This window comes from Patella vulgata, chromosome 8 (assembly GCF_932274485.2).
Source record: "Patella vulgata chromosome 8, xgPatVulg1.2, whole genome shotgun sequence".
NCBI classification, from domain to species: Eukaryota; Metazoa; Mollusca; class Gastropoda; family Patellidae; genus Patella; species Patella vulgata.
This window is the reverse complement of record NC_065886.2, coordinates 8,633,527-8,658,827: the sequence shown is the minus strand read 5'-3', so window position 1 is coordinate 8,658,827 and position 25,301 is coordinate 8,633,527. Positions and strand designations below refer to the sequence as shown.

General features: G+C 37.5%; 3 protein-coding genes across 10 annotated transcripts in view; all 3 read left to right on the top strand.

Annotated features, from left to right (window-relative positions):
- The window catches only part of LOC126830957 (zinc finger protein 816), a 402,542-nt gene that overhangs the window by 156,910 nt on the left and 220,331 nt on the right, over positions 1–25,301 (top strand). The window lies entirely within an intron of this gene.
- LOC126830959 (zinc finger E-box-binding homeobox 1) lies at positions 1,068–23,564 on the top strand. 8 transcript variants are annotated; one of them, XR_008788964.1, is made up of 3 exons: positions 4,208–4,293; positions 5,119–8,243; positions 21,044–22,293. XR_008788964.1 is itself a non-coding variant. In XM_056102666.1 (3 exons), the coding sequence occupies exon 3, from the start codon at positions 21,116–21,118 to the stop codon at positions 22,973–22,975; it is 1,860 nt and encodes a 619-aa protein (XP_055958641.1). In that variant the 5' UTR covers positions 4,228–4,293; positions 5,119–8,243; positions 21,044–21,115; the 3' UTR covers positions 22,976–23,564. The 8 variants fall into 8 exon arrangements, 7 of the variants coding, with proteins under 7 accessions (XP_055958638.1, XP_055958640.1, XP_055958639.1 ...); XM_056102666.1 differs by having other exon boundaries at positions 4,228–4,293; positions 21,044–23,564; XM_056102663.1 differs by lacking the exons at positions 4,208–4,293; positions 21,044–22,293 and adding an exon at positions 1,068–1,175 and having other exon boundaries at positions 5,119–8,624.
- LOC130013990 (hunchback-like protein) lies at positions 10,789–14,810 on the top strand. The gene is made up of 2 exons (XM_056102668.1): positions 10,789–11,030; positions 12,160–14,810. The coding sequence occupies exon 2, from the start codon at positions 12,228–12,230 to the stop codon at positions 14,808–14,810; it is 2,583 nt and encodes an 860-aa protein (XP_055958643.1). The 5' UTR covers positions 10,789–11,030; positions 12,160–12,227.

Genomic DNA, 25,301 nt, shown 5'->3' with positions numbered 1-25,301 from the left:
AGTGTTTGTACAATGTGATACTAATTAGTATATGACTTCCCGCCCGGGATATACTCCACAGACTACCTTATGATCCATCACTGACTCAATGACAGACCTTCCTGTCTCTTTCTCCACAGTAAATTTAAAATTAAAAAGAATCACATTAAGCTTCAACCAAAGATATGGTGTTTTATACAAGACAAACTACATATAAATAATCACATGAATAAAACTTTAAAAAAAAATCACAAAATTTTATGTATATTTGAAATGTATGATGAAGACAACTCTTGTGAAATTTAACATTATTATACTTTTAAACATGCATTATGCAAGAGCTAAATCTGTCTATTGCAGGTCTTTCTTTAGGCCTGAAATCTTTTCTAAATTATTAATTAGACATTAATTAACTTATCCAGGTCATAATAAACTCTCGATGGCATCGGATTTCTCCGATACTAAATAGATTAGAACAGTTTAGCCATATTTTGATTTAAGCTAAAAATGGAGGAGCGAGACTTAGCTTCGAACAACCAGTACAGTGGTTGAAATTATTGCACACGTCTAGTCAAACCTTCAAAGGCTAATATCTTTGTTCGCAATAGAGTAATTTGAATGAAATTTTTAAATTATTCATTTTACATTATCTATTTTCGACTACTATAGCAAGAATGGCTAGCTCTTTATATAAATCTTACATAAATAATGTATCTGTAAATGAGTGAAATGGGGCATATGTTCCTGAAGCAATGACTGCGTGGTTTACAGCATCTAGCTTGAGAAGATGTGGGCTAGAGAGTTAAATAGAGACCATGATAATATACGTGTTCAAAATTTTGCAATTGAACCTAATTTTACTTGCATCATATCCTCCAAAAGTGTAACAATTGTAGCCGTTAATAAGACAATTATCACAGCTCACAAATATCATAGGCCAACCCATTTGTGTCCATTTCTAGGTGCCAATAAATAGGAATTTAGCAGGCGTGAACGTCATAAATTAATTGTTAAATAGACGTTTGATATTTTACTAATTCGTTTCGTGTATATATCGCCGAAGCTCAAAATTTGTAATTACCGTATGACACAGATACGGCAACTGTAAATTGCAACCGATCGCGGGAAGAAACTCATCCCAAAGAAACGCCGTACAACGGTAAAACTTCAAATCTACTGGATCAATGCTTTACAAGGTTTGTCGTTACAACTTTACGCATTATTATATTGTTAACAATCCAATATTCGGAGGATAGGACAATTTATCCAATGTGGCAATGGCCAATGCGGTACCGTACACACCACATTCACATTGGGCGCTATTGCACTTTCGTACCTCTACCAGTTCCCGTGGTCGTAGGCACTTGAAATTTTCAGAGGATGTTAAGGGGGGCTAGCAATGACCACACACCAAATTTCAGCCGAATCGATAAATAACTTTTTATTTTACCGACCTTTTAATTTCTAACGAGAGAGAACTTCATCCGTTTGACGCCATTTGCTTTGTTTACTAATTAGACTTGAATAACAAGACACTAAGACGGAAACCGACTCGAATAACAAGACACTTAGACGGAAACCGACACACTGCACTAGCTGCCTAACACTGCAGTTCATAAAAATTAATATAATTTTCGTATACTTTAATTTTTGCGCGAAGCCACCATTTTCTATAAAATACTATTTGGTGTTGATCAGTGGATTGGCCTTTAGGTGTGAATATTGCCGTGACCTTGATTTTGACCTTGAGGCCAAACTTCCCATCCATATCGGGGCCTTTGCGTTTATGCTTGCCGTGACCTTATTTCCTACTGTATTATCAAAGTTAATGTTCGAGGTGAAAGCAGAGACGACGTCCTCCAGAAAAGATAATTGGGTCAAAGTCGTAGGTCAAGGTCATCTTACAGAAAACTAAACTCGGACTTTTCAAAGTCAGTTTTGGGACATTTGACCTTGACTTACGACCTTGACCTCGTAACCATTTTCGAAGGCTATCACCTTGACTTGAACCATCGACGTTTACTTTGGTCCTGTCGCACACTGTTCGGTCAGAAAAGGGTCAAACGCAAAGGGCCCGTGTCCGAAAGGAAGTCAATGGGCGTGGTCAATGTGAAAGGTCGTGGTGACCTCCACTAGTCACCTTTAACCATCTGTGACCTTGACTTTGACCTTGAGTCCAAACTTCCTATCCATCTCGGGCCCTTTTCGTTTATGCTTGCCGTGACCCTATTTCTTACTGTATTATCAAAGTTAATGCTTGAGGTGAAAGCAGAGACAACGTCCTTCAGAAAAGTTAAAAGGTCAAAGTCGTAGGTCAAGGTCATGTTACAGAAAACTAAACTCAAACTTTCAAAGTCAGTTTTGGGACATTTGACCTTGACTTACGACCTTGACCCCGTAACCATTTTCGAAGGCTATCAACTTGGCTTGAATCATGGGCGTTTACCTTGGTCCTGTGGCACACTGCTCGATCAGAAAACGGTCAAACGCAGAGGGGCCCGTGCCCGAAAGGAAGTCAAGGGCGTGGTCAATGTGAAAGTTCGTGGTGACCTTCACTAGTCACCTTTAACCATCCGTGACCTCGACTTCGACCTTGAGTCCAAACTTCCCATCCATCTCGGGCCCTTTTCGTTTATGCTTGCCGTGACCCTATTTCTTACTGTATTATCAAAGGTAATGCTTGAGGTGAAAGCAGAGACAACGTCCTTCAGAAAAGATAAATGGGTCAAAGTCGTAGGTCAAGGTCATGTTACAGAAAACTGAACTCAAACTTTTCAAAGTCAGTTATGGGACATTTGACCTTGACTTACGACCTTGATCCCATAACCATTTTCAAAGCCCATAATCTTGGCTTGAACCATCGACGTTTACCCTGGCCCTGTCGCACACTGCTCGGTCAGAAAACGGTCAAACGCAGAGGGGCCCGTGTCCGAAAGAACGTCAAAGGGCGTGGTCAATGTGAAAGTTCGTGGTGACCTCCACTAGTCACCTTTAACCATCCGTGACCTTGACTTCGACCTTGAGTCCAAACTTCCCATCAATCTCGGGCCCTTTTCGTTTATGCTTGCCGTGACCCTATTTCTTACTGTATTATCATGGACGTTTACCTTGGTTCTGTCACACACTGCTCGGTCAGAAAAGGGTCAAACGGAGAGGGGCCCGTGTCCGAAAGGAAGTCAATGGGCGTGGTCAATGTGAAAGGTCGTAGTGACCTCCACTAGTCACCGTTAACCATCCGTGACCTTGACCCTGACCTAGAGTCCGAACTTCCCATCCATCTCGGACCCTTTGCGTTTATGCGTGCCGTGACCATATTTCATTTTTGGGACAGGGCCAGGGTAAACGTCGATGGTTCAAGCCATGGTGATAGCCTTCGAAAATGGTTACGGGGTCAAGGGGTCAAGGTCGTAAGTCAAGGTCAAATGTCCAAAAAATGACATTGAAAAGTTTGAGTTTAGTTTTCTGTAACATGACCTTGACCTACGACTTTGACCCAATCATCTTTTCCGAAGGACGTCGTCTCTGCTTTCACCTCGAACATTAACTTTGAAAATACAGTAAGAAATAAGGCCACGGCAATCATAAACGCAAAGGCCCTGATATGGATGAGAAGTTAAGACTCAAGGTCAAAATCAAGGTCACGGCAATATTCACACCTAAAGGCCAATCCACTGATCAACACCAAATAGTATTTTATAGAACATGGTGGCTTCGCGCAAAAATTAAAGTATACGAAAATTATATTAATTTTTATGAACTGCAGAGATAGGCAGCTAGTGCAGTGTGTCGGTTTCCGTCTTAGTGTCTTGTTATTCGAGTCTAAATAGTAAACAAAGCAAATGGCGTCAAACAGATAAAGTTCTCTCTCGTTAGAAATTAAAAGGTCGGTAAAATAAAAAGTTATTGATCGATTCGGCTGAAATTTGGTGTGTGGTCATTGCTAGTCCCCCGTAACATCCTCTAATAATTTCAAGTGCCTACGACCACGGGAACTGATAGAGGTACGAAAGTGCAATAGCGCCTTCACATATTGTGACATTGTTATGAAAAACCAATTATAGGCCCGAGAAATGCAAAACAGCAGAAAACTTTTTTAAAAAATTGAGTTATTTAGTAGAAAACTTTCAAAAAATGTAGCCCAAGATAGTATAGATCGTAAATGTGAGGGTCAATGTCTTGTCATTTCAGTTATCTCTATTGATAACCGAATACTAACAAATTGAAATAGGGGACGCGTGATTAACCGTTCAGAACGTTCCGAATTGACGGAATTACAATTGTCACAGTTCTGTCAGTCCCGACAACGGAGGTGGTGTGAGTAGAATCGTGGCATAATTAAACACAACGAATATGTTTCAGCTGTAATGGATGGTTGATATATTTTCTCATGCAGTCGGTGCATGTGTTCTAGCCCAAAATCCTTATTGTCACTTGATTGTCACTATTTTTGGGTTTGACAGAATTCATTTCTGGAACGTTCAATCCAACATTCCAGGCTACATATTAAGTTATGGATGTTACAGTCACGGGAAAGAACAAATTTTATGTCATTCGCTTCTTTGGTTTTCATACAAATTTATGCTTGGAAAAGATGTAGGAATTGGACCAACTACTAAACAGCATGGCACTAGAGGATGTGACAAATGATGGCCACACACCAAATTTCAGCCGATTCGATCTTATTTTACAGACTTTTCATTTTGCATATTTCGTCAAGATTTCACTTGTGACCCAGATTGTCATTTTGCTTTTTTACTTAGATTTGGACATCAAGAACATAAGATGGCTTCCTACGCACTGAGCTATCTTGCCAACACTGTACAGATAAAAAAAAATTATAAGTTCCGTTAGGGTCGGCCATTTATTCCATCCATGGCTTGTTTGTTTGATGGGTAGTCTGACAGTCTCTGATGACCCCTTAGTACGTGACAGGTCGATAATCAAAAGGTCCTGTATTCTGTGTGTTTAATTGATAGTAAATGACACAGAATACTTCCAAGCTGTAGTTGTTCTGATTGTTCCTTAGTACGACAATCCATTATTCAGATGTCCTGTCAGATGCTGTGTTTGATATACTGGTTCCTGACACAATTACATCTTTTAACTAACCCAAATTATTTCTACAATTTGTTTCTTCAGGATAAGCTACACAGAAGAAGAATTATCAAGTCAAAGAATAATTTGTGGGCACCCTACTTCAAACTTCAATGACCTCAACATGTGTGATGAATCAAGTGGTACAAACTCATCTATTAATTTCCAAGATAGATGTCAACAGTATTATACAAACCTGTGACAGTCTGGTCATGAATCACCATACAACCATCAAACAACTTATCTCCCTTTTCACAAAAATATCTGGTTATGATTCTTACTGTGAACAGATTGTCTCGTTATGTAACCAGATCTTGTCTGATACGGTAACCAGTAGCAACGATGTAATAAATGTCTGTAAATCGTTAAAACCTATAGTTTTGTCGCCAGATAAGCCAGATACTTTTTTGGAAGTCGGTAATGGCGAAGGTCCTGGAAGTTCAACATTTTTCAAACCTTGTAACCAGATCTCTAAGGAAACGAGTTCAAAGGCATGTCAAGCCACCGGATTGTACCAAAACAATGTCTCACCTTCTATTTTAAAACAATATGTAGCAACAAGAAAAAACAAACCTTCCATATTAAAAAAAAGTAAACCCAAAATAACCATAGCAACAAATAAACCCAGCATAACCATAGCAACAAGTCAACCTGAATTACCGATACTAACAACAAGGCCTGAATTACCCATAGCAACAAATAAACCCCAAATAATGACAGCAGCAAGTCATCCTGGGTTACTCATAGCAACAAGTCATCCTGAATTACTCATAGCAACAAGTCAACATAAATTACCCACAGAAAAAAGTCAACCTGAATTACTCTTAAAAACCGGTCAACCTGAACGACCCAGAACAACAAGTAAACCCAACATAACCATAGCAACAACTCAACTCATGGAAACAAGTCAACCTCAATTACCCATAGCAACAAGTCAATCGGATTTACCCATAGCAACAAGTAATCCTCAATTATCCGTAGCCACAAGTCAACCTCAATTACCCATAGCAACAAGTCAATCCAAACCAAAACTTTTAACAAGAAGTAAACCCATCATAACCATAGCAACAACTCAACCCATAGAAACAAGTCAACTTGAATTACCCATAGCAACAAGTCAACCTCAATTACCCATAGCCACAAGTCAACCTCAATTACCCATAGCAACAAGTCAATCCAAACCAAAACTTTTAACAAGAAGTAAACCCAACATAACAATAGCATCAAGTGAACCAAAAATACCCATAGCAACCAGTAATCCTAAATTACTTGTAGTAACACGTAAATCTGAGTCATCCAAAATAACAAGTAATCCACAATTAAATCTGCTAAGCAATCATTGCATTCTACCGAAACCACCCATAGCAACGATTAATCCTGATTTACCAATAGTAACAAATAAACCTATGTTACCCATAGGAACAAGTGAATCTGAATCATTCAAAGTAACAAATAATCTACAATTACACCCACAAAGCAGTCAAGGTAAATTACCATTAGCAACCAGTATATTACAATCACCTAAAGCACCAAGTAAATCTGAAGTATGTATAGAAACCATAGCAACAGATGAGTGTGAATTGCCTATAGCAACAAGTAAACCAGAAACACTCAAAGGAACGAGTAGAAGTAAATCTGCATTTCCCAAATCAAACAATAATCCCAAATGCAACATAGTAACTATCTATCCTGAATCATATGTAGGTACAAGGAAACAAGTATTGCCCAAAGTAACCAACAAGCCTGAGTTAACAACAGATAAACCTGACATATCTATAGTAACGAGTGAACCTGAATTATTGATATCAACAAGTAAATCTGAATTCTCCATAGTAACTAATATGACCGAGTTATCCATAGCAACAAGTAAACCTGATTTACCAACAACAACATCACCAATCGAAAACAACATTAACTCATCAACAATTGTTAAACCAAGGCAAAGAAATGCAACTGATATTGAAACAATGGAGGCCATCAATAATTTACTAGAGAGCAATGCAGATGGGGGGGATGAGATTCTGGAATTTGTCGATATTACAGATGTGTACGATGTTGTTAGAGGCTCTCATCTCATGGATAATGTTACAGCAGATTCGCATAAAGTATCTGTCAGTGAGAGTCATCCAAAAAGCTTGCCTAAAGTATTTGTGAGTGAGAAACACCCAAAGCCATATGAGAAATTGATTTGTGAAATCTGTGGGAAAATTTATAAAACACGTTGCATCTTGAAAATACATAAACTTTTACATCTGGATCAGAAACCGATTGCCTGTCCGCACTGTGATTACAGGTGTGTCACTAACAGTTATTTAAAAGAGCATCTAAAAATACATAGCAAGGAGAGAAACCACCAGTGTGCGAAATGTGGTAAATGTTTTATCCGAAAGAAAAATCTGACAATTCATGAATTGACACACACTGTCACTGAAAAAAACTACCTCTGCGATGTATGTCCATCCCGCTTTTGGGACAGGGGTACGTTATATAGCCATAAAAGATACGTACACGATAAAACAATTCAATGGCCGTGTTCAGTATGCGGTAAGACTTTTAGCCGAAAACACTGTTTAGATATGCACTCGATGCGTCACAACGCAGAAGAAAGATTCACTTGTAAAATTTGTGGTAGAAAATATAAACTGAAAGATTCTCAACGGAAACATAGTAAAACGTGTGATGGTGGTGACCAAAAGAAAAATGTGATAGGTGAGAGATAGTAAAATATGTAATGGTGGTGAGATATAGTACAAAAGGTGATGGTGGGGAGACATAGTACAACATGTGATGGTGGTGAGACATTGTACAACATGTGGTAGAAAATATAAACTGAAAGGTTCTCAACGGAAACATAGTAAAACATGTGATGGTGGTGACCGAAAGAAAAATGTGATATTGGTGAGAGATAGTAAAACGTGATGGTGGTGAGATACAGTAAAACATGTGATAGTGGTGAGATATAGTAAAATATGTGATGGTGAGACATAGTACATGTGATGGTGGTGAGACATGGTACAACATGTGCTCGTGGTGAGACATAGTACAACGTGTGGTCATGGTGAGACATAGTACAACATGTGATGATGGTGAGACATAGTACAACATGTGATGGTGGTGAGACATAGTACAACATGTGATGGTGGTGAGACATAGTACAACATGTGTTCATGGTGAGACATAGTAAAATATGTGATCAGAGGTCGCAGTCACGCAAAAATCTGCGTATTTCACGCATTTGTTTCAAAATAAACGCAAATATTGACGGACGCTGCGTAATTTACACAAAGAAAATTTCCCCGACGTGAGAATAATTAGATTATTCTATGTCGTAGTTTATACAATTTATGGGCTTCACCCTGCATTTACACACCCCTACTGCACGTAGTCTCCGTAGTTTTTTATATTTCCTCTTATTTCATTCATAAGTTCATGGCAGTAAGCCTACATAACTATCCTATTGGAAGCAATAAAGCAAATTTCATACAAGACTTGGGATTGGCTAGAACACAATATACTGTTTACATTCAGCTAATTAAATGTTGGCTTTCATAGCGATAATTTTCTCTTTACGTCCTGTCGAAGTGAAAGATTCAAATGACTGTGCTGTCAACCATAGACATGCCGTTAATCTCCAGTCGTCATTAGACTAAATACAGTAGGCATATCAATGAAAAAAGGACGCTTAAAATAGGGTTGTTCACAAAACGACTTTACATGCTTCTATATTGAGTATTTTGAGAGGCTCTAAGTCACGCAGATGTAGAGGGCAAAAATGCAAAATTTTGGAATGTCTGCATATTTTTACGCAACTCGAAATTGATCCACTGCGACCTCTGTATGTGATGGTGGTGGGAGTAAAATATTTGAGATGAAATATGAAGAATTCCCATGACAAATCAGGCAAACATTTATAGTCATACTCATGTAATGAATAAAGTCTTTTAGTTCATATGATTATATGACTTAACAATTAAAATTCTTGAATTATGTCAAGTGTTTTTACAATACGGTATTCAATGGTGGCACAGTGTGGTCGTCATTGTCAACAATATATGTTATTCAGTTGTTGTACAATGTGGTCGTCATTGGTTGTATGGGTGATTACGGTGGCCAGGTGGGTAAGACGCTGGCTCGCTAGCCTAGAGGTCGGGTGTTCGATCCCAGCATTGGCCGAGAAAGTTCACCCAGATTTTCCGGCGATATTCTCCCTTGTCAGTGATGCAGGATGGAGGGCCTGACAAGGACAGCTGTCTAGTCATTCAGATGAGACGAAAAACCAAGGTCCCGTGTACACATTGGCGTGCACGTAAAAGATCCCTTGACAGTTGCAATTCGATATAAGAGTAGGCCGTAGTGCCGCTGTCCGGGCAAAATTTCCCTCATAGCACACTGTATGGCGTATGCCCGTCTTCGTTAGCCCAGTTCGGAGCAAAACAGTAGGACGTTAAACCCCATTTCATTTCATTTCATTGGTTGTACAATATGTTAATAATTATTTATACAATATGCGGTGGGTTTGGTGGGGGAATGGCTTAACACATGCGCTTTAGATCATGCATTATGTCATTGAGTCTAGCCTTTTCATTGGTTAAGAGCTAAAATCCTAGTACAAATTTTAGCTCTCAGCAAATGAAAAGGCTGCATTCTTAAAATATTTTAGTTGAAGTTTTCATGAATAAAACCCCAGGACCTCCAATTGAAATAAAAATGAACCATTTGTTTTTCCAGAAGTGGCCTAGTTAGACCACATTCTCTCTCTTTTGTACAATATAGTAGTCAGTGTTTGTACAATGTGATACTAATTAGTATATGACTTCCCACAGACCATATACTCCACAGACCACTGACTCAATGACAGACCTTCTTGTTTCTTTCTCCACAGTAAATTTTAAATTAAAAACAATCACATTAAGCTTCAACCAAAGATATGATGTTTTATACAAGACAAACTACCTATAAATAATCACATGAATAAAAACAAATATCGCAGTTAATTTAAAATAAAAACAAATATCACAAAACTTTACGTATATTTTAAATATATGATGAAGACAACTCGTATGAAATTTAACATTATTATACTTTTAAACATACATTATGCAAGAGCTAAATCTGTCTATTGCAGGTCTTTCTTTAGGCCTGAAATGTTTTCTAAATTATTAATTAGACATTAATTAACTTATCCAGGCCATAATAAACTCTCAATGGCATCGGATTTCTCCGATACTAAATAGATTAGAACAGTTTAGCCATATTTTGATTTAAGCTAAAAATGAAGGAGCGAGACTTCGCTTCGAACAACCAGTACAGTGGTTGAAATTATTGCACACGTCTTGTCAAACCTTCAAAGGCTAATATCTTTGTTCGCGATAGAGTGATTTGAATAAAATTTTTAAATTATTCATTTTACATTATTTATTTTCGACTACTATAGCAAGAATGTCTAGCTCTTTATCTAAATCTTACATAATGTATCTTTAAATGAGTGAAATGGGGCATATGTTCCTGAAGCAATGACTGCGTGGTTTACAGCATCTAGCTTGAGAAGATGTGGGCTAGAGAGTTAAATAGCGACCATGATGATATACGTGTTCAAAATTTTGCAATTGAATTTAATTTTACTTGCATATGATATCCTCGAAAAGTGTAACCGTTAATAAGACAATTATCACAGCTCACAAATATCATGGGCCTACCCATTTGTGTCCATTTCTAGGTGCCAATGAATAGGAATTTAGCAGGCGTGAACGTCATAAATTAATTGTTAAATAGACGTTTGATATTTTACTACTTCGTTTCGTGTATATATCGCCGAAGCTCAAAATTTGTAATTACCGTATGACACAGATACGGCAACTGTAAATTGCAACTGCAACCGATCGTGGGAAGAAACTCGTCCCAAAGAAACGCCGTTCAACGGTAAAACTTCAAATCTACTGGACCAATGCTTTACAGGGGTTTGTTGTTAGAACTTTACGCATTATTATATTGTTAACAATCCAATATTCGGAGGATAGGACGATTTATCCAATGTGGCAATGGCCAATGGGGCACCGTACACTACATTGTTGTGACATTGTATAAAAAACTGATAGGCCCTAGAAATGCAAAACAGCAGAAAACTTTTAAAACAAAATTGAGTTATTTAGCAGAAAACTTTCAAAAAATGTAGCCCAAGATAGTATAGATGGTAAATATGAGGGTCAATGTCTTGCCATTTCAGAACGTTCCGAATTGATGGAATTACAATTGTCACAGTTCTGTCAGTCCCGACAACGAAGGTGGTGTGAGTAGAATCGTGGCGTAATTAAACACAATGAATATGTTTCAGCTGTCATGGATGGTTGAGATATTTTCTCATGCAGTCGATGCATGCGTTCTACGTACCTAGCCCAAAATCCTTATTGTCACTTGATTGTCACTATTTTTGGGTTTGACAGAATTTATTTCTGGAACGTTCAATCCAACGTTCCAGGCTACATATTAAGTTATGATGTTACAGTCACGGGAAAGAACAAATTTTATGTCATTCACTTGGAAACGATGTAGGAATTGGACCAACTACTAAACAGCATGGCACTAGAGGATGAGACAAATGATGGCCACACACCAAATTTCAGCCGATTCGATCTTATTTTACAGACTTTTCATTTTGCATATTTCGCCAAGATTTCACTTGTGACCCAGATTGTCATTTTGCTTTTTTACTTAGATTTGGACATCAAGAACATAAGATGGCTTCCAACACACTGGGCTTTCTTGCCAACACTGGACAGATAAAAATAAATAATAATAAGTTCCATTAGGGTCGGCCCTTTATTCCATCCATTGTTTGTTTGTTTGATGGGTGGTCTGACAGTCTCTGATGACCGCTTAGTACGTGACAGGTTGATAATCAAATGGTCCTGTATTCCTTGTGTTTGATTGACACAGAAAACTTAACCAAGCTGTAGTTGTTCTGATTGTTCCTTAGTACGACAATCCATTATTCCGATGTCCTGTCAGATGCTGTGTTTGATATACTAGTTCATGACACAATTACATCTTTTAACTTACCCAAATTATTTCTACAATTTGTTTCTCCAGGATAATCTGCAAGGAAGAAGAATTATCAAGTCAAAGAATAATTTGTGGACACCCTACTTCAAACTTCAATGACCTCAACATGTGTGATGAATCAAGTGGTACAAACTCATCTATTAATATCCAAGATAGATGTCAACAGTATAATACAAACCTGTCACAGTCTGGTCATAAATCATAATACAACGATCAAACAACTTATCTCCCTTTTCTCTAAAATATCTGGTTATGATTCTTACTGTGAACAGATTGTGTCTTTATGTAACCAGAGCTTGTCTGATACGGTAACCAGTTGCAACACTGTAGTAAATGTCTGTAAAATATCTGGTTATGATTCTTACTGTGAACAGATTGTGTCGTTATGTAACCAGATCTTGCCTGATACGGTAACCAGTAGCAATGATGTAATAAATGTCTGTAAATCGTCAAGACCTATAGTTTTGTCGCCAGATAAGCCAGATACTTATTTGGCAGTCGGTAATGGTGAAGGTCCTGGAAGTTCAACATTTTTCAAACCTAGTAACCAGAATGCTAAGGAAACGATTTCTAAGGCATGTCAAGCCACCAGATTGTACCAAAAAAATGTCTCACCTTCTATTTTAAAACAATATGTAGCAACAAGAAAAAACAAATCTTCCATATTAAAAAAAAGTAAACCCAAAATAACCATAGCAACAAATAAACCCAGCATAACCATAGCAACAAGTCAACCTGAATTACCGATACTAACAACAAGGCCTGAATTACCCGTAGCAACAAATAAACGCCAAATAATGACAGCAGCAAGTCATCCTGGGTTACTCATAGCAACAAGTCATCCTGAATTACTCATAGCAACAAGTCAACATAAATTACCCACAGAAAAAAGTCAACCTGAATTACTCTTAGAAACCGGTCAACCTGAACAACCCATAACAACAAGTAAACCCAACATAACCATAGCAACAACTCAACTCTTGGAAACAAGTCAACCTCAATTACCCATAGCAACAAGTCAATCGGATTTACCCATAGCAACAAGTCAACCTCAATTATCCGTAGCCACAAGTCAACCTCAATTACCCATAGCAACAAGACAATCCAAACCAAAACTTTTAACAAGAAGTAAACCCAACATAAAAATAGCATCAAGTGAACCAAAAATACCTATAGCAACCAGTAATCCTAAATTGCCTGTAGTAACAAGTAAATCGGAGTCATCCAAAATAACAAGTAATCCACAATTAAATCTGCTAAGCAGTCATTGCATTCTACCGAAACCACCCATAGCAATGATTAATCCTGATTTACCAATAGTAACAAATAAACCTATGTTACCCATAGCAACAAGTAAATCTGAATCATTCAAAGTAACAAATAATCTACAATTACACCCACAAAGCAGTCACGGTAAATTACCATTAGCAACCAGTATATTAAAATCACCTAAAGCACCAAGTAAATCTGAAGTATGTATAGAAACCATAGCAACAGATGAGTGTGAATTGCCTATAGCAACAAGTAAACCAGAAACACTCAAAGGAACGGGTAGAAGTAACTCTGCATTTCCAAAATCAAACAATAATCTCAAATGCAACATAGTAACTATCTATCCTAAATCATATGTAGGTACAAGGAAACAAGTATTGCCCAAAGTAACCAACAAGCCTGAGTTAACAACAGATAAACCTGACATATCTATAGTAACGAGTGAACCTGAATTATTGATATCAACAAGTAAATCTGAATTCTCCATAGTAACTAATATGACCGAGTTATCCATAGCAACAAGTAAACCTGATTTACCAACAGCAACATCACCAATCGAAAACAACATTAACTCATCAACAATTGTTAAACCAAGGCAAAGAAATGCAACTGATATTGAAACAATGGAGGCCATCAATAATTTACTAGAGAGCAATGCCGATGGGGGAGATGAGATTCTGGAATTTGTCGATATTACAGATGTGTACGATGTTGTTAGAGGCTCTCATCTCATGGATAATGTTACAGCAGATTCGCATAAAGTATCTGTCAGTGAGAGTCATCCAAAAAGCTTGCCTAAAGTATTTGTGAGTGAGAAACACCCAAAGCCATGTGAGAAATTGATTTGTGAAATCTGTGGGAAAATTTCAAAAACACGTGGCAGCTTGAATAGACATAAACTTTTACATCTGGGTCAGAAACCGTTTGCCTGTCCGCACTGTGATTACAGGTGTGTCACTAACAGTTATTTGAAACATCATCTAAAAATACATAGCAACGAGAGAAACTACCAGTGTGCGAAATGTGGTAAATGTTTTCTTCGAAAGAACAATCTGACAATTCATGACTTGACTCACACTGTCACTGAAAAAAAATACCTCTGCGACGTATGTCCATCCCGCTTTTGGGACAAGGGTACGTTATATAGCCATAAAAGATACGTACACGATAAAACAATTCAATGGCCGTGTTCAGTATGCAGTAAGACTTTTAGCCGAAAACACTGTTTAGATATGCACTCGATGCGTCACAACGCAGAAGAAAGATTCACTTGTGAAATTTGTGGTAGAAAATATAAACTGAAAGATTCTCAACGGAAACATAGTAAAACGTGTGATGGTGGTGACCAAAAGAAAAATGTGATAGTGGTGAGAGATAGTAAAATATGTAATGGTGGTGAGATATAGTACAAAAGGTGATGGTGGGGAGACATAGTACAACATGTGATGGTGGTGAGACATTGTACAACATGTGGTGAGACATTGTACAACATGTGATGGTGGTGAGTAGTGAGACCTTGTACAACATGTGATGGTGGTAAGATATAGTACAAAATGTGATGGTGGTGAGACATAGTACAACATGTGATGGTGGTGAGAGATTGTACAACATGTGGTGAGACATTGTACAACATGTGATGGTGGTGAGACAGAACAACATGTGATGGTGGTGAGATATAGTACAACATGTGATGTTGTTTGGGCTTTAATTAGTACATGTGATGGTAAGACTAAGACATGTGATGGTGGTGAGACAGTAAAATATTTGAGATGAAATATGAAGAATTCCCATGACATATCAGCGAACATTTATAGTCATGTTATGAATAAAGTCTTTGAGTCCATATGATTATAGGACTTAAAAATTAAAATTCTGCAATTTTATTACGCTAGTTTAAAAGACAATATTATTGGTGTCAGCCATTATTACATATGTGACAAGTGGTTAAACACATTCCAAATATAATTATTTAACACCGAGATCATTGCTATGGTAGTAGTGTTACGAACATTTGAAGAAACGGGAAGTGACGCAAAAAAAATGACAAACACGAGTTATCCTTCTATGTAACTGACTGAAGTAACGAGCATAGGCGTACAGGCTCGATGAATGTTAGGGGGCAGATCTGAAATGCCCGAAAAAAATTTGACTGCAAGATTTATGTGTTGACTGTCATGAACTAGTATATCAGACAGGACGGGAGGCACGGTGGCTAGGCAGGTAAGACGTAGGCTCGCTAACCTGGAGGTCTGGTGTTCGATCCCTGCATTAGCGGAGAAAGTTCATCCGGATTTTCCTGCGTGGTTCTCTCATGTCAGTGGTACAGAACAGAGGGCCTGGCAAGGGACAATGTATAGTCGTTTGGATGGGACGAAAAAATGAGGTCCCGTGTACACATTGGCGTGCACGTAAAAGATCCCTTGGCAGTTGGAATTCGATATATGAGTTGGCCATAGTCTCCCGCACACTGTATGGCGTATGCCTGTCTTCAATAGCCCGGTCAGGAGCAGAACAGTAGGATGTTAAACCCCATTTCATTTCAAACAGGACATCGGAACAATGGATTGTTGTACTAAAAGAAAATCTCAGCAACTAAAGTTTGAACGTTTACCAGCCGTTTACTGTCTATCAAAATAGGAACAGAGAATCATTTGATTATCGAATATTTAAGACACAACGAAAATTTTAAACTTAGCGCACGAATATCCTGCCATTTGTATTGAGGTGACTGGATAAACGATGTTAAAAATACCCCACAAGGCAAGACTACTGTAGTAGACTGGAATAACCAGATGCCAAAGACTGCCATTCAATTTGCACTCGTCACGTATTTCGTTGTACATAACTGATTAGAAATTACAGTAAAAACAGAAACGATTGAATGTAAATCAGTTTATATGTATACATTCATATTGCATTATTATATGCGTTGCTACCCAATTGTGTCAATTTTTGGGTCCCAAATATTAGCGATACAAACTAAGTGATAATTCGACACATAAAAACATCTATACGTAAAGCGAGAGGGAGACGGGGGGGGGGGGGGGTCAAAGTTACTCGATACAAACTAGGTCATCAAACTAGGTCATTTCGGGATTAGCATTTGGTTCAATTTCATTTCAATAATTCGCTTGCATGTCGGGGACTTTAGCAGTGGGTTGAACTCGGTGAAAATCTACCAGGTTGGACAGGCGGGGAATCAAAGCTACGCCAATTGACTCAATGACAGAATTCATGATCTGAGGCGCACTCAATATGGCAGTGACAGATCACGGCAAGGACAACTGAGGCAAATTTTTTTTTTATCTTGTAGAAAAAAATAATAAAGACTCATTTCCACCCAAAATCATGAAACACAGTGCTCTTTTTTCGATGAGTTTTAAAATTATTATGTTGGGAGACCTGAAGGGGCTTCGGTCTGAAACAGAACCCTGAATGGATTCTCCGAGTATATTCCTGAAGAAACAAATTCTGCACTATTTTGAAATATGATCTGCATCAACTTCGTTCTGATTACTAATCTAGATCGACACTAACTGCTTATTAGAACTAAATATATGACTTTCCGCCCGGGATATACTCCACAGACCACCATTTCCCATTTCAGTTTGGGAATTTCAAAACATTTCTCGGGAGAACTCCCCCCCCCCTCATTTTTTTAGGGTGTCATATTGTCACTGACTCAATGACAGACCTTCCTGTCTTTTTCTCCACAGCAGTAAATTTAAAATTAAAAACAATCACATTATAAGCTTCAACCAAAGATATGGTGTTTTATACAAGACAAAATACATATAAATAATCACATGAATAAAAACACATATAAAAAATACATGAATAAAAACAAATATTACAGTAAATTTAAATTTTAAAAAAATATCACAAAACTTTATGTATATATATTTAAAATACAAATGAACAAAAAAATCACGTATCAGTTAAAAATTTCTGTAAATATTTGTTCTTGGCTGGATCACGTGAAGAGAACTCTGCATAGGATTTTGGTGCTGCCGTTGTTAATTTCCACTCGAGATGTTAATATTTGCCATCAATTATATCACATTATATCAATTCAAATTTTGTGTAACAATGTGTCGTTTGCTGGATCACACGAAGACAACTCTTATGATATTTAATATTATTATACTTTTAAATGAGCGAAATGGTGCATAAAAATTATGTCGTTGAAGCAACGACTGCAAGGCTTACAACTAGCTGCAATTTGAAGCCGTGGCAATTCTTATCCACGGCTGAAATTGATACACTATTTAAATGGTGATCTGTGTTCAAAATATTTTGCAATTGAACCTAATTTTACTTGCGCAAAGCCTCGAGTATTGTAACCATAATTATTGTAGCCTTACATCAAATAATTATCACGGCTCACAGATATTGCAGCTCCTACACATTTGTGTCCATTTCTAGGTCTAGCCTGGAGGTCGGGTGTTCGATCCCTGCATTGGCCGAGAAAGTTCATCCAGATTTTCCGGCGTGATTCTCCCTTGTCAGTGATGCAGGACGGAGGGGCTGACAAGGAAAGCTGTCTAGTCGTTCGGATGGGATGAAAAACCGAGGTCCCGTGTACACATTGGCGTGCACGTAAAAGATCCCTTGGCAGTTGGAATTCGATATAAGAGTAGGCCGTAGTGCCGCTGTCCGGGCAAAATTTCCCTCATAGCACACTGTATGGCGTATGCCCGTCTTCATTAGCCCAGGTTAGGAGCAGAACAGTAGGACGTTAAACTTCATTTCATTTCCATTTCTAGGTGCCAAAAAATAGGAATTTAGCAGGCGTGAACGTCATAAATTATTAAATAGATTTTTGATATTTTACTATTTCGTTTCTTGTTTATATCGCTGAAGTTCAAAATTTGTAATTACCGTATGACCAGATACGGCAACTGTAAAATTACAACCGACCGCGGGAATAAACTCGTCCTAAAGAAACGCCGTACGTCGGTAAAACTTTAAACCTACTGGACCAATGCTTTACAAGGGTTTGTTGTTACAACTTCACGCATTATTATATTGTTAACAATCCAATATACGGAGGGTAGGACGATTTATCCAATGGCGCACCGTACCAATTATGAAAAACTGATAGGCCCTAGAAGTAGAAATGCAAAACAATAGATTGAGTTAGCAGGCCAGAAAACTTTCAAAAAATGCAGCCCTAGCTACTAGCAGTTAGTACTAGTACTGTAGTAGGTATGTAAATGTGATGGTCAGTGTCTTGCCATTTCAGTTATAATCTGTCTTTATCACCGAATGATGCTAACAAATTGGGGATGCGCGATTGTCAGTCCGGTGTGGCAGTTTCAGATGGTTCCTGGTGTGTGATTACCGTTTGGCGCATGCGTAGTTGTAGGAGTCAACTCACACCGTTACAGTCGCGGTGTGCATTGACTCCTCGTGATAGGATTTCCCCTAAGATTTTCTTACGGTCAAATCAATATATAGACTATTATGTACCAATATTTACAGTATTACCACCACGAGAGGATGCAAATTGACGATCTTTATTATTATTATTTAGTATATATTATACCCGTCCACAATGCGAATATTCTCTCTTGTATTTGGGCTGTCTACATGCATGTTTGAATGTACATGTATGGGATGGTATAATAAATTTATATTTATGTTCAAGAAATCGGAATAAGAAATTCCATACTTTTATATTTGTGATAAATGAAGCCACGAAATATCAAAGGCCTTAATCTTCCTTTGGAGGTGAATTAATTGATAATTTCAAGCCAATCATCAATTTGTATGGTTTCCACTGATCGTACGTGTGAAGAACGACTAATCACTAAAAAAAAAACAACGGCAACAAATCACGAACGATAGAAGTATCAATTTCAAGCCAATCAACTTAGATCCGTTGATCGTGTAACTACTCATCACTATTTTTCATCCACTTTATAATGTATTTAGCATGCTGACTGTAATGTATAATTTACATGCTGCCCGAAAAGGGTGTTTTATGTAATAAAATCTATCTATCTATCTATCAAAAACAACAGCTAATCACGATAACAAGTATGTTTATTAATGACAAAACTCTTAATCAAGTACATGATATACTTTTTCCTGTACTGACCAGGAACAAACTCGCACCGCAGGAAGTAGATATAGTTTCGTTGTTAAGGCAAACATCAGTTTCGGACATGCGCAAGTGCCCAGGAGAAAACACACACCAGGAGTCAACTCAAACTATCACACCGGAATGTTATAAGATAAGATTATATTAATATCGAAATATCCATTGATGACTGCATACAATATAAACATGTAGGCCTACCGGTACATATTATAAAATATACAAATAATATATATATTTACAAACAAGACAAATCGATGATTGATGGAATCATCGAGTGACACGGAATTCGGTCCTGTCACAGTTCTGTCAGTCCTGACAACGGAGGTAGTGTGAGTAGAATTGTGACGTAATTAAACACAACGAATATGTTTCAGCTGTCATGGATGGTCGAGATATTTTCTCATGCAGTCGGTGCATGCATTCTAGCCCAAAATCACCATTGTCACTCGATTGTCACTATTTTGGGGTTTGACAGAATTCAATTCTGGAACGTTCAATCCAATGTTCCAGGCTAGTCCTACATATTAAAGGGACAATAACACTCTTGCTGGCTTGAAAGCTCCAGAAAATAAATAATATCTCTATCTAAGTACTAGATGTTTAAGTGTCCTACATGTTGTGTAAATTATCCATTACATCCTATTTTACTTGTCCAGAGGGTTCGAAAATATTTTTAAATCGAAGTTTCATTTGGAAAGGTTTACGTTAGACGTTTCAAACCATTATGTTGAATTTTTCAAAATTTTTAAATAAGGTGTGTTAAGATGAAATTTGTATCATCAATTAATTGAAATATTCTAAAATAGTACAATTTGTTGACCAGAATAAAGATTGGGACATATTATTCAGTTACAACAAGAGTGGTATTGAGCCTTTTAGTTATGGATGTTACAGCCACAGGAAAGAACAATTTTTATGTCATTCACTTCTTTGATTTTCATACAAAGTTATGCTTGGAAACGATGTAGGAATTGGACCAACTACTAAACAGCATGGCACTAGAGGATGTGTCAAATGATGGCCACACACCAAATTTCAGCCGATTCGATCTTATTTTACAGACCTTTAATTTTTCATATTTTGCCAAGATTTCACCTGTGACCCAGATTGTCATTTTGCTTTTTTACTTAGATTTGGACATCAAGAACCTAAGACGACTTCCTACACATTGAGCTTTCTTGCCAACAATAATAACTTCATTAGAGTCGGCACTTTAAACCATCCATTGTTTGTTTGATGGGTGGTCTGACAGTCTCTGATGGCCCCTTAGTACGTGACGAGTCGATAATCAAATGGTCCTGTATTCTGAGTGTTTGATTGACAGTAAACAACACAGAAAACATAACCAAGCTGTAGTTGTTCTGATTGTTCCTTAGTACGACAATCCATTATTCCGATATCCTGTCATGACAATCGACCCATAAATCCCCGCCCCTGTTCCCCGTTCTTCTAATCTTTCCTCATTTCCTCACTGTTTTGACATAATTACATTTTTTTATTAACCCAAATTATTTCTACTATTTTTTTCTTCAGGATAAGCTACACAGAAGAAGGAATATCAAGTCAAAAAATAGGTTGTGGACCTTGTTTCCTCTATGAGTCAAAATGAGTTCAACATGTGTGATGAATCAAGTGGTACAAACTCATCTATTAATATCCAAGATAGATGTAAACAGTATTATACAAACCTGTGACAGTCTGGTCATAAATCATAATACAACCATCAAACAACTTATCTCCCTTTTCTCTAAAATATCTGGTTATGATTCTTACTGTGAACAGATTGTGTCTTTATGTAACCAGAGCTTGTCTGATACGGTAAACAGTTGCAACACTGTAGTAAATGTCTGTAAATCGTTAAAACCTATAGATTTGTCGCCAGATACTTATTTGGCAGTCGATCATGGCAAAGTTCCTGGAAGTTCAACATTTGTTGAACCTAGTAACCATATCGCTAACGAAACCATTTCAAAGGCATGTGAAGCCACAAGTTTTTTCCAAAACAATGTCTCACCTTCTATTTTAAAACAACATGTAGCAAGAAGAAAACACAAACCATCCATATTAAAAATAAGTAAACCCAGCATAACCATAGCAACAAGTAAACCCAGCATAACCATAGCAACAAGTCAACCTGAATTACCCATAGCAACAACAAGACCTGAATTACTCATAGCAACAAGTCAAGATGAATTATCCATAGAAACAAGTCAACCCAAGATACTCCTAGAAACAGGTCAACCTGAATTACCCATAGCAACAAATAAACCCAAAATAATGACAGCAACAAGTCAACCTGAATTACTCATAGCAACAGATCAACATGAATTACCCATAGAAACAAGTCAACCTGAATTACTCATAGAAACAGGTCAACCTGAATTACCCATAGAAACAAGTCAACCCGAGATACTCATCATAGAAACAGGTCAACTTGAATTACCCATAGCAACAAGTCAACCCGAGATACTCATCATAGAAACAGGTCAACCTGAATTACCCATAGAAACAAGTCAACCCGAAATATTCATAGAAATAGGTCAACCTGAATTACCCATACATGTAGCAACAAGTCAACCCAACATAGCCATAGCAACAAGTCAACCTGAATTACCCATAGCCACACAGCAACATGAATTACCCATGGAAACAAGTCAACCTGAATTACTCATAGCAACAGGTCAGCATGATTTACCCATAGAAACAAGTCAAACCAAACCAAGTAAACCCAACATATTCATAGAAGCAAGTGAACCTGAATTACTCATAGCAACAAGCCAATCCAAAACAAGCATTTTAACGAGAAGTAAATCCAACATAACCGTGGCAACAAGTGAACCTGAAATAGCCACATCAACGAGTAATCCTGAAATACCCACATCAACGAGTAAATCTGAATTCCCCATAGTAAAGAATACGCCTGAGTTACCCAAAGCAACATCATCAAACCAAACCAACAGGAAATCATCAACAATTGTTCCAACGTTAAAAAATGCAACTGATAGTGAAACAATTGAAGCCATTGACAAATTAATCCAAAACAATGCCAATTTACTGCAATCTCATTTGGTATCAAAAAGAAAGCATTTAGTACCAAAAAGCAAGCATTTAGTACCAACAAGCTCGCATAAAGTATTTATCAGTGAGCGTCACCCAAAGCCATACGAGAGATTTATTTGTGATATTTGTGAGAAAATCTTTACACGTGGCAGTTTGAAAAAACATAAACTCACTCATCTGGATCACAAACCTGTTGCCTGTCCGTACTGTGATTACAGGTGTGTTAGTAAGAATTATTTGACGGCTCACCTGCAGAGACACAACAGAGAGAAAAATTACCAGTGTGAGAAATGTGGTAAATGTTATACTCGAACGGCCAATCTGAGACGTCATGAATTGACTCACACTGTCACTAAAAAACAAAAATATCTCTGTGATCCTTTTGGGACATGGGTATTAGCATAAACTGTATACACACGATAAGACAATTCAATGGCTGTGTGAGGTAAAACTTTAAGCCGAAAATACTGTTTGGATAAGCACTCGATGGGTCACAGCCTAGAAGAAAAAAAAACATAGTAAAACATGTGAAGGTGGTGAGACATAGTGTAACATATGATGCTGGTGAGACATACATGTAGTACAACATGTGATGCTGGTGAGACATTGTACAAAACATGATGGTGGTGAGACATAGTACAACATGTGATGGTGGTGAGACATAGTATAACATATGATGGTGGTGAGACATTGTACAACATGTGATGGTGGTGAGACATAGTACAACATATGATGCTGGGGAGACATTGTATAACATATGATGCTGGTGAGAGATAGTACAACATGTGATGGTGGTGAGACTAGTTCATGTGACGGTGGTGAGACATTGTACAACATGTGCTCATGGTGAGACATAGTACAATATGTGAGATGAAAAATGAAGACTTCCGCTGACGAATCAGGCAAACATTTATAGTCATGTAATGAATAAAGTCTTTGATTTCATATGATTATATGACTTAACAATTAAAATTCTACGATTTTATTGCTTAAACTTTCTGGGTGTGTATAGTATGATGTGGTAATCAGTCTTTTTACAATCTAAGGGGGTGGGTGGCAGAATGGCTTAACAGTTGCGCCTTAGATCATGAATTCTGTCATTGAGTTTAGTGGCATGGTTTTGATTCACTGCTTGTACGTAACAAGGAGAAGGGTTGTCTGTCCAACCTCGTCAGTTTCTCTAGGGACCTTGTACTAAAAACATAAACAAAAATACTTTAAGGATCCAGTCTTTTCATTGGTTGAGAGATACAATCCTAGTACAAATTTTAGTTCTAAGCCAATGAAAAGGCTTTATTCTTAACATATATTAGTTGAAGTTTTCAAGAATAAAAGGGGGATCACTGGGCTAAGTGGGTAAGACGCTAACTCGCTAGCCCAGAGGTCGGGTGTTCGATCCCTGCATTGGCCAAGAAAGTTCATCCAGATTTTCCGGCGTGGTTTCCCCTTGTCAGTGATGCAGGACGGAGGGCCTGACAAGGACAGCTGTCTAGTCCTGTGGATGATACGAAAAACCGAGGTCCCGTGTACCGGTATATATTGGAATGCACGTAAAAGATCCCCTGGCAGTTGGAATTCGATATAAGAGTAGGTGATAGTGCCGCTGCCCGGGCAAAATTTCCCTCATAGCACACTGTATGGCATATGCCCGTCTTCATTAGCCCAGTGTAGGAGCAGAACAGTAGGACGTTAAGCCCCATTTCATTTCATTTCATTTCAAGAATAAAAGTCCTCCGATTGAAGACTTGAAATAAAACAACCGTTTGTTTGTCCGAAAATAGCTTAGACCCATGCTCTCTTTTGTACAATGTGATATAAAACAGGGAAATGATCTGGAATTGACTTTCTTTTGAAACTGAAATTGACTTTCTCTTGAAACTGAAATTGACTTTCCCTTGAAACTGAAATTGACTTTCTCTTAAATCTGAAATTTCGACACTGTCCTGTTCTCCGGATAGAATTTGCCAATAAATAAAAGAGCCTATGGCCTGCAACGTGGAATTAAACATTACCAAAGGGGGTGGGGGCATTATCGTATCTTTATACATGGCTTCATTTTTCATCTATCACAATAGATCCAATTGCATTAAAATCGTAAAAAAAAAACCCAAAAAACTTTTAAAGATGGGTTCCCGGAAAAGTATTTATCGGGTGGTTATTTCCCATAAAAGTATGGCAATTTTGGTATATATGTAAAGTAGAGATATCCAATCTTACTAGAAAAAAATACTGGATTCCCCGAAAAACACTCATGGAGCATATACAGGACAAAAAAACCCAAAAAACTTTTAAAGATGGGTTCCCGGAAAAATATTTATCGAGTGGTTATTTCCAATAAAAGTATGGCAATTTTGGTATATATGGAAAGTAGAGATATCCAATCTTACTAGAAAAAAATACTGGATTCCCCGAAAAACACTCGTGGAGCATATACAGGACAAAAATGTAAGGGTTCCCCTAATCGACTGCCCACATCAGTAAAAACAAATATCACAGGAAATTTACAATTAAAAACAAATATCACTGAACTTTATGTATATTTAAAATACAAATAAACAAAAAATCACATATCAATTAAAATTTTCTGTAAAGTAAATATTTGTTCTTTACTGGATCACGTGAAGAGAACTTTGCATAGGATTTTGGTGCTGCCGTTGCTAATTTCCACTCCAGATGTTAATATTTTCTATCAATAGATTTGGAAGCACAGAAATAGACAACTTTATCATAA

Coding starts and splice junctions, on each gene's coding strand:
- LOC130013990 (XM_056102668.1), top strand. CDS start 12,228: ATGACCTCAACATGTGTGATGAATCAAGTGGTACAAACTCATCTATTA.
- LOC126830959 (XM_056102663.1), top strand. CDS start 5,187: ATGACCTCAACATGTGTGATGAATCAAGTGGTACAAACTCATCTATTA.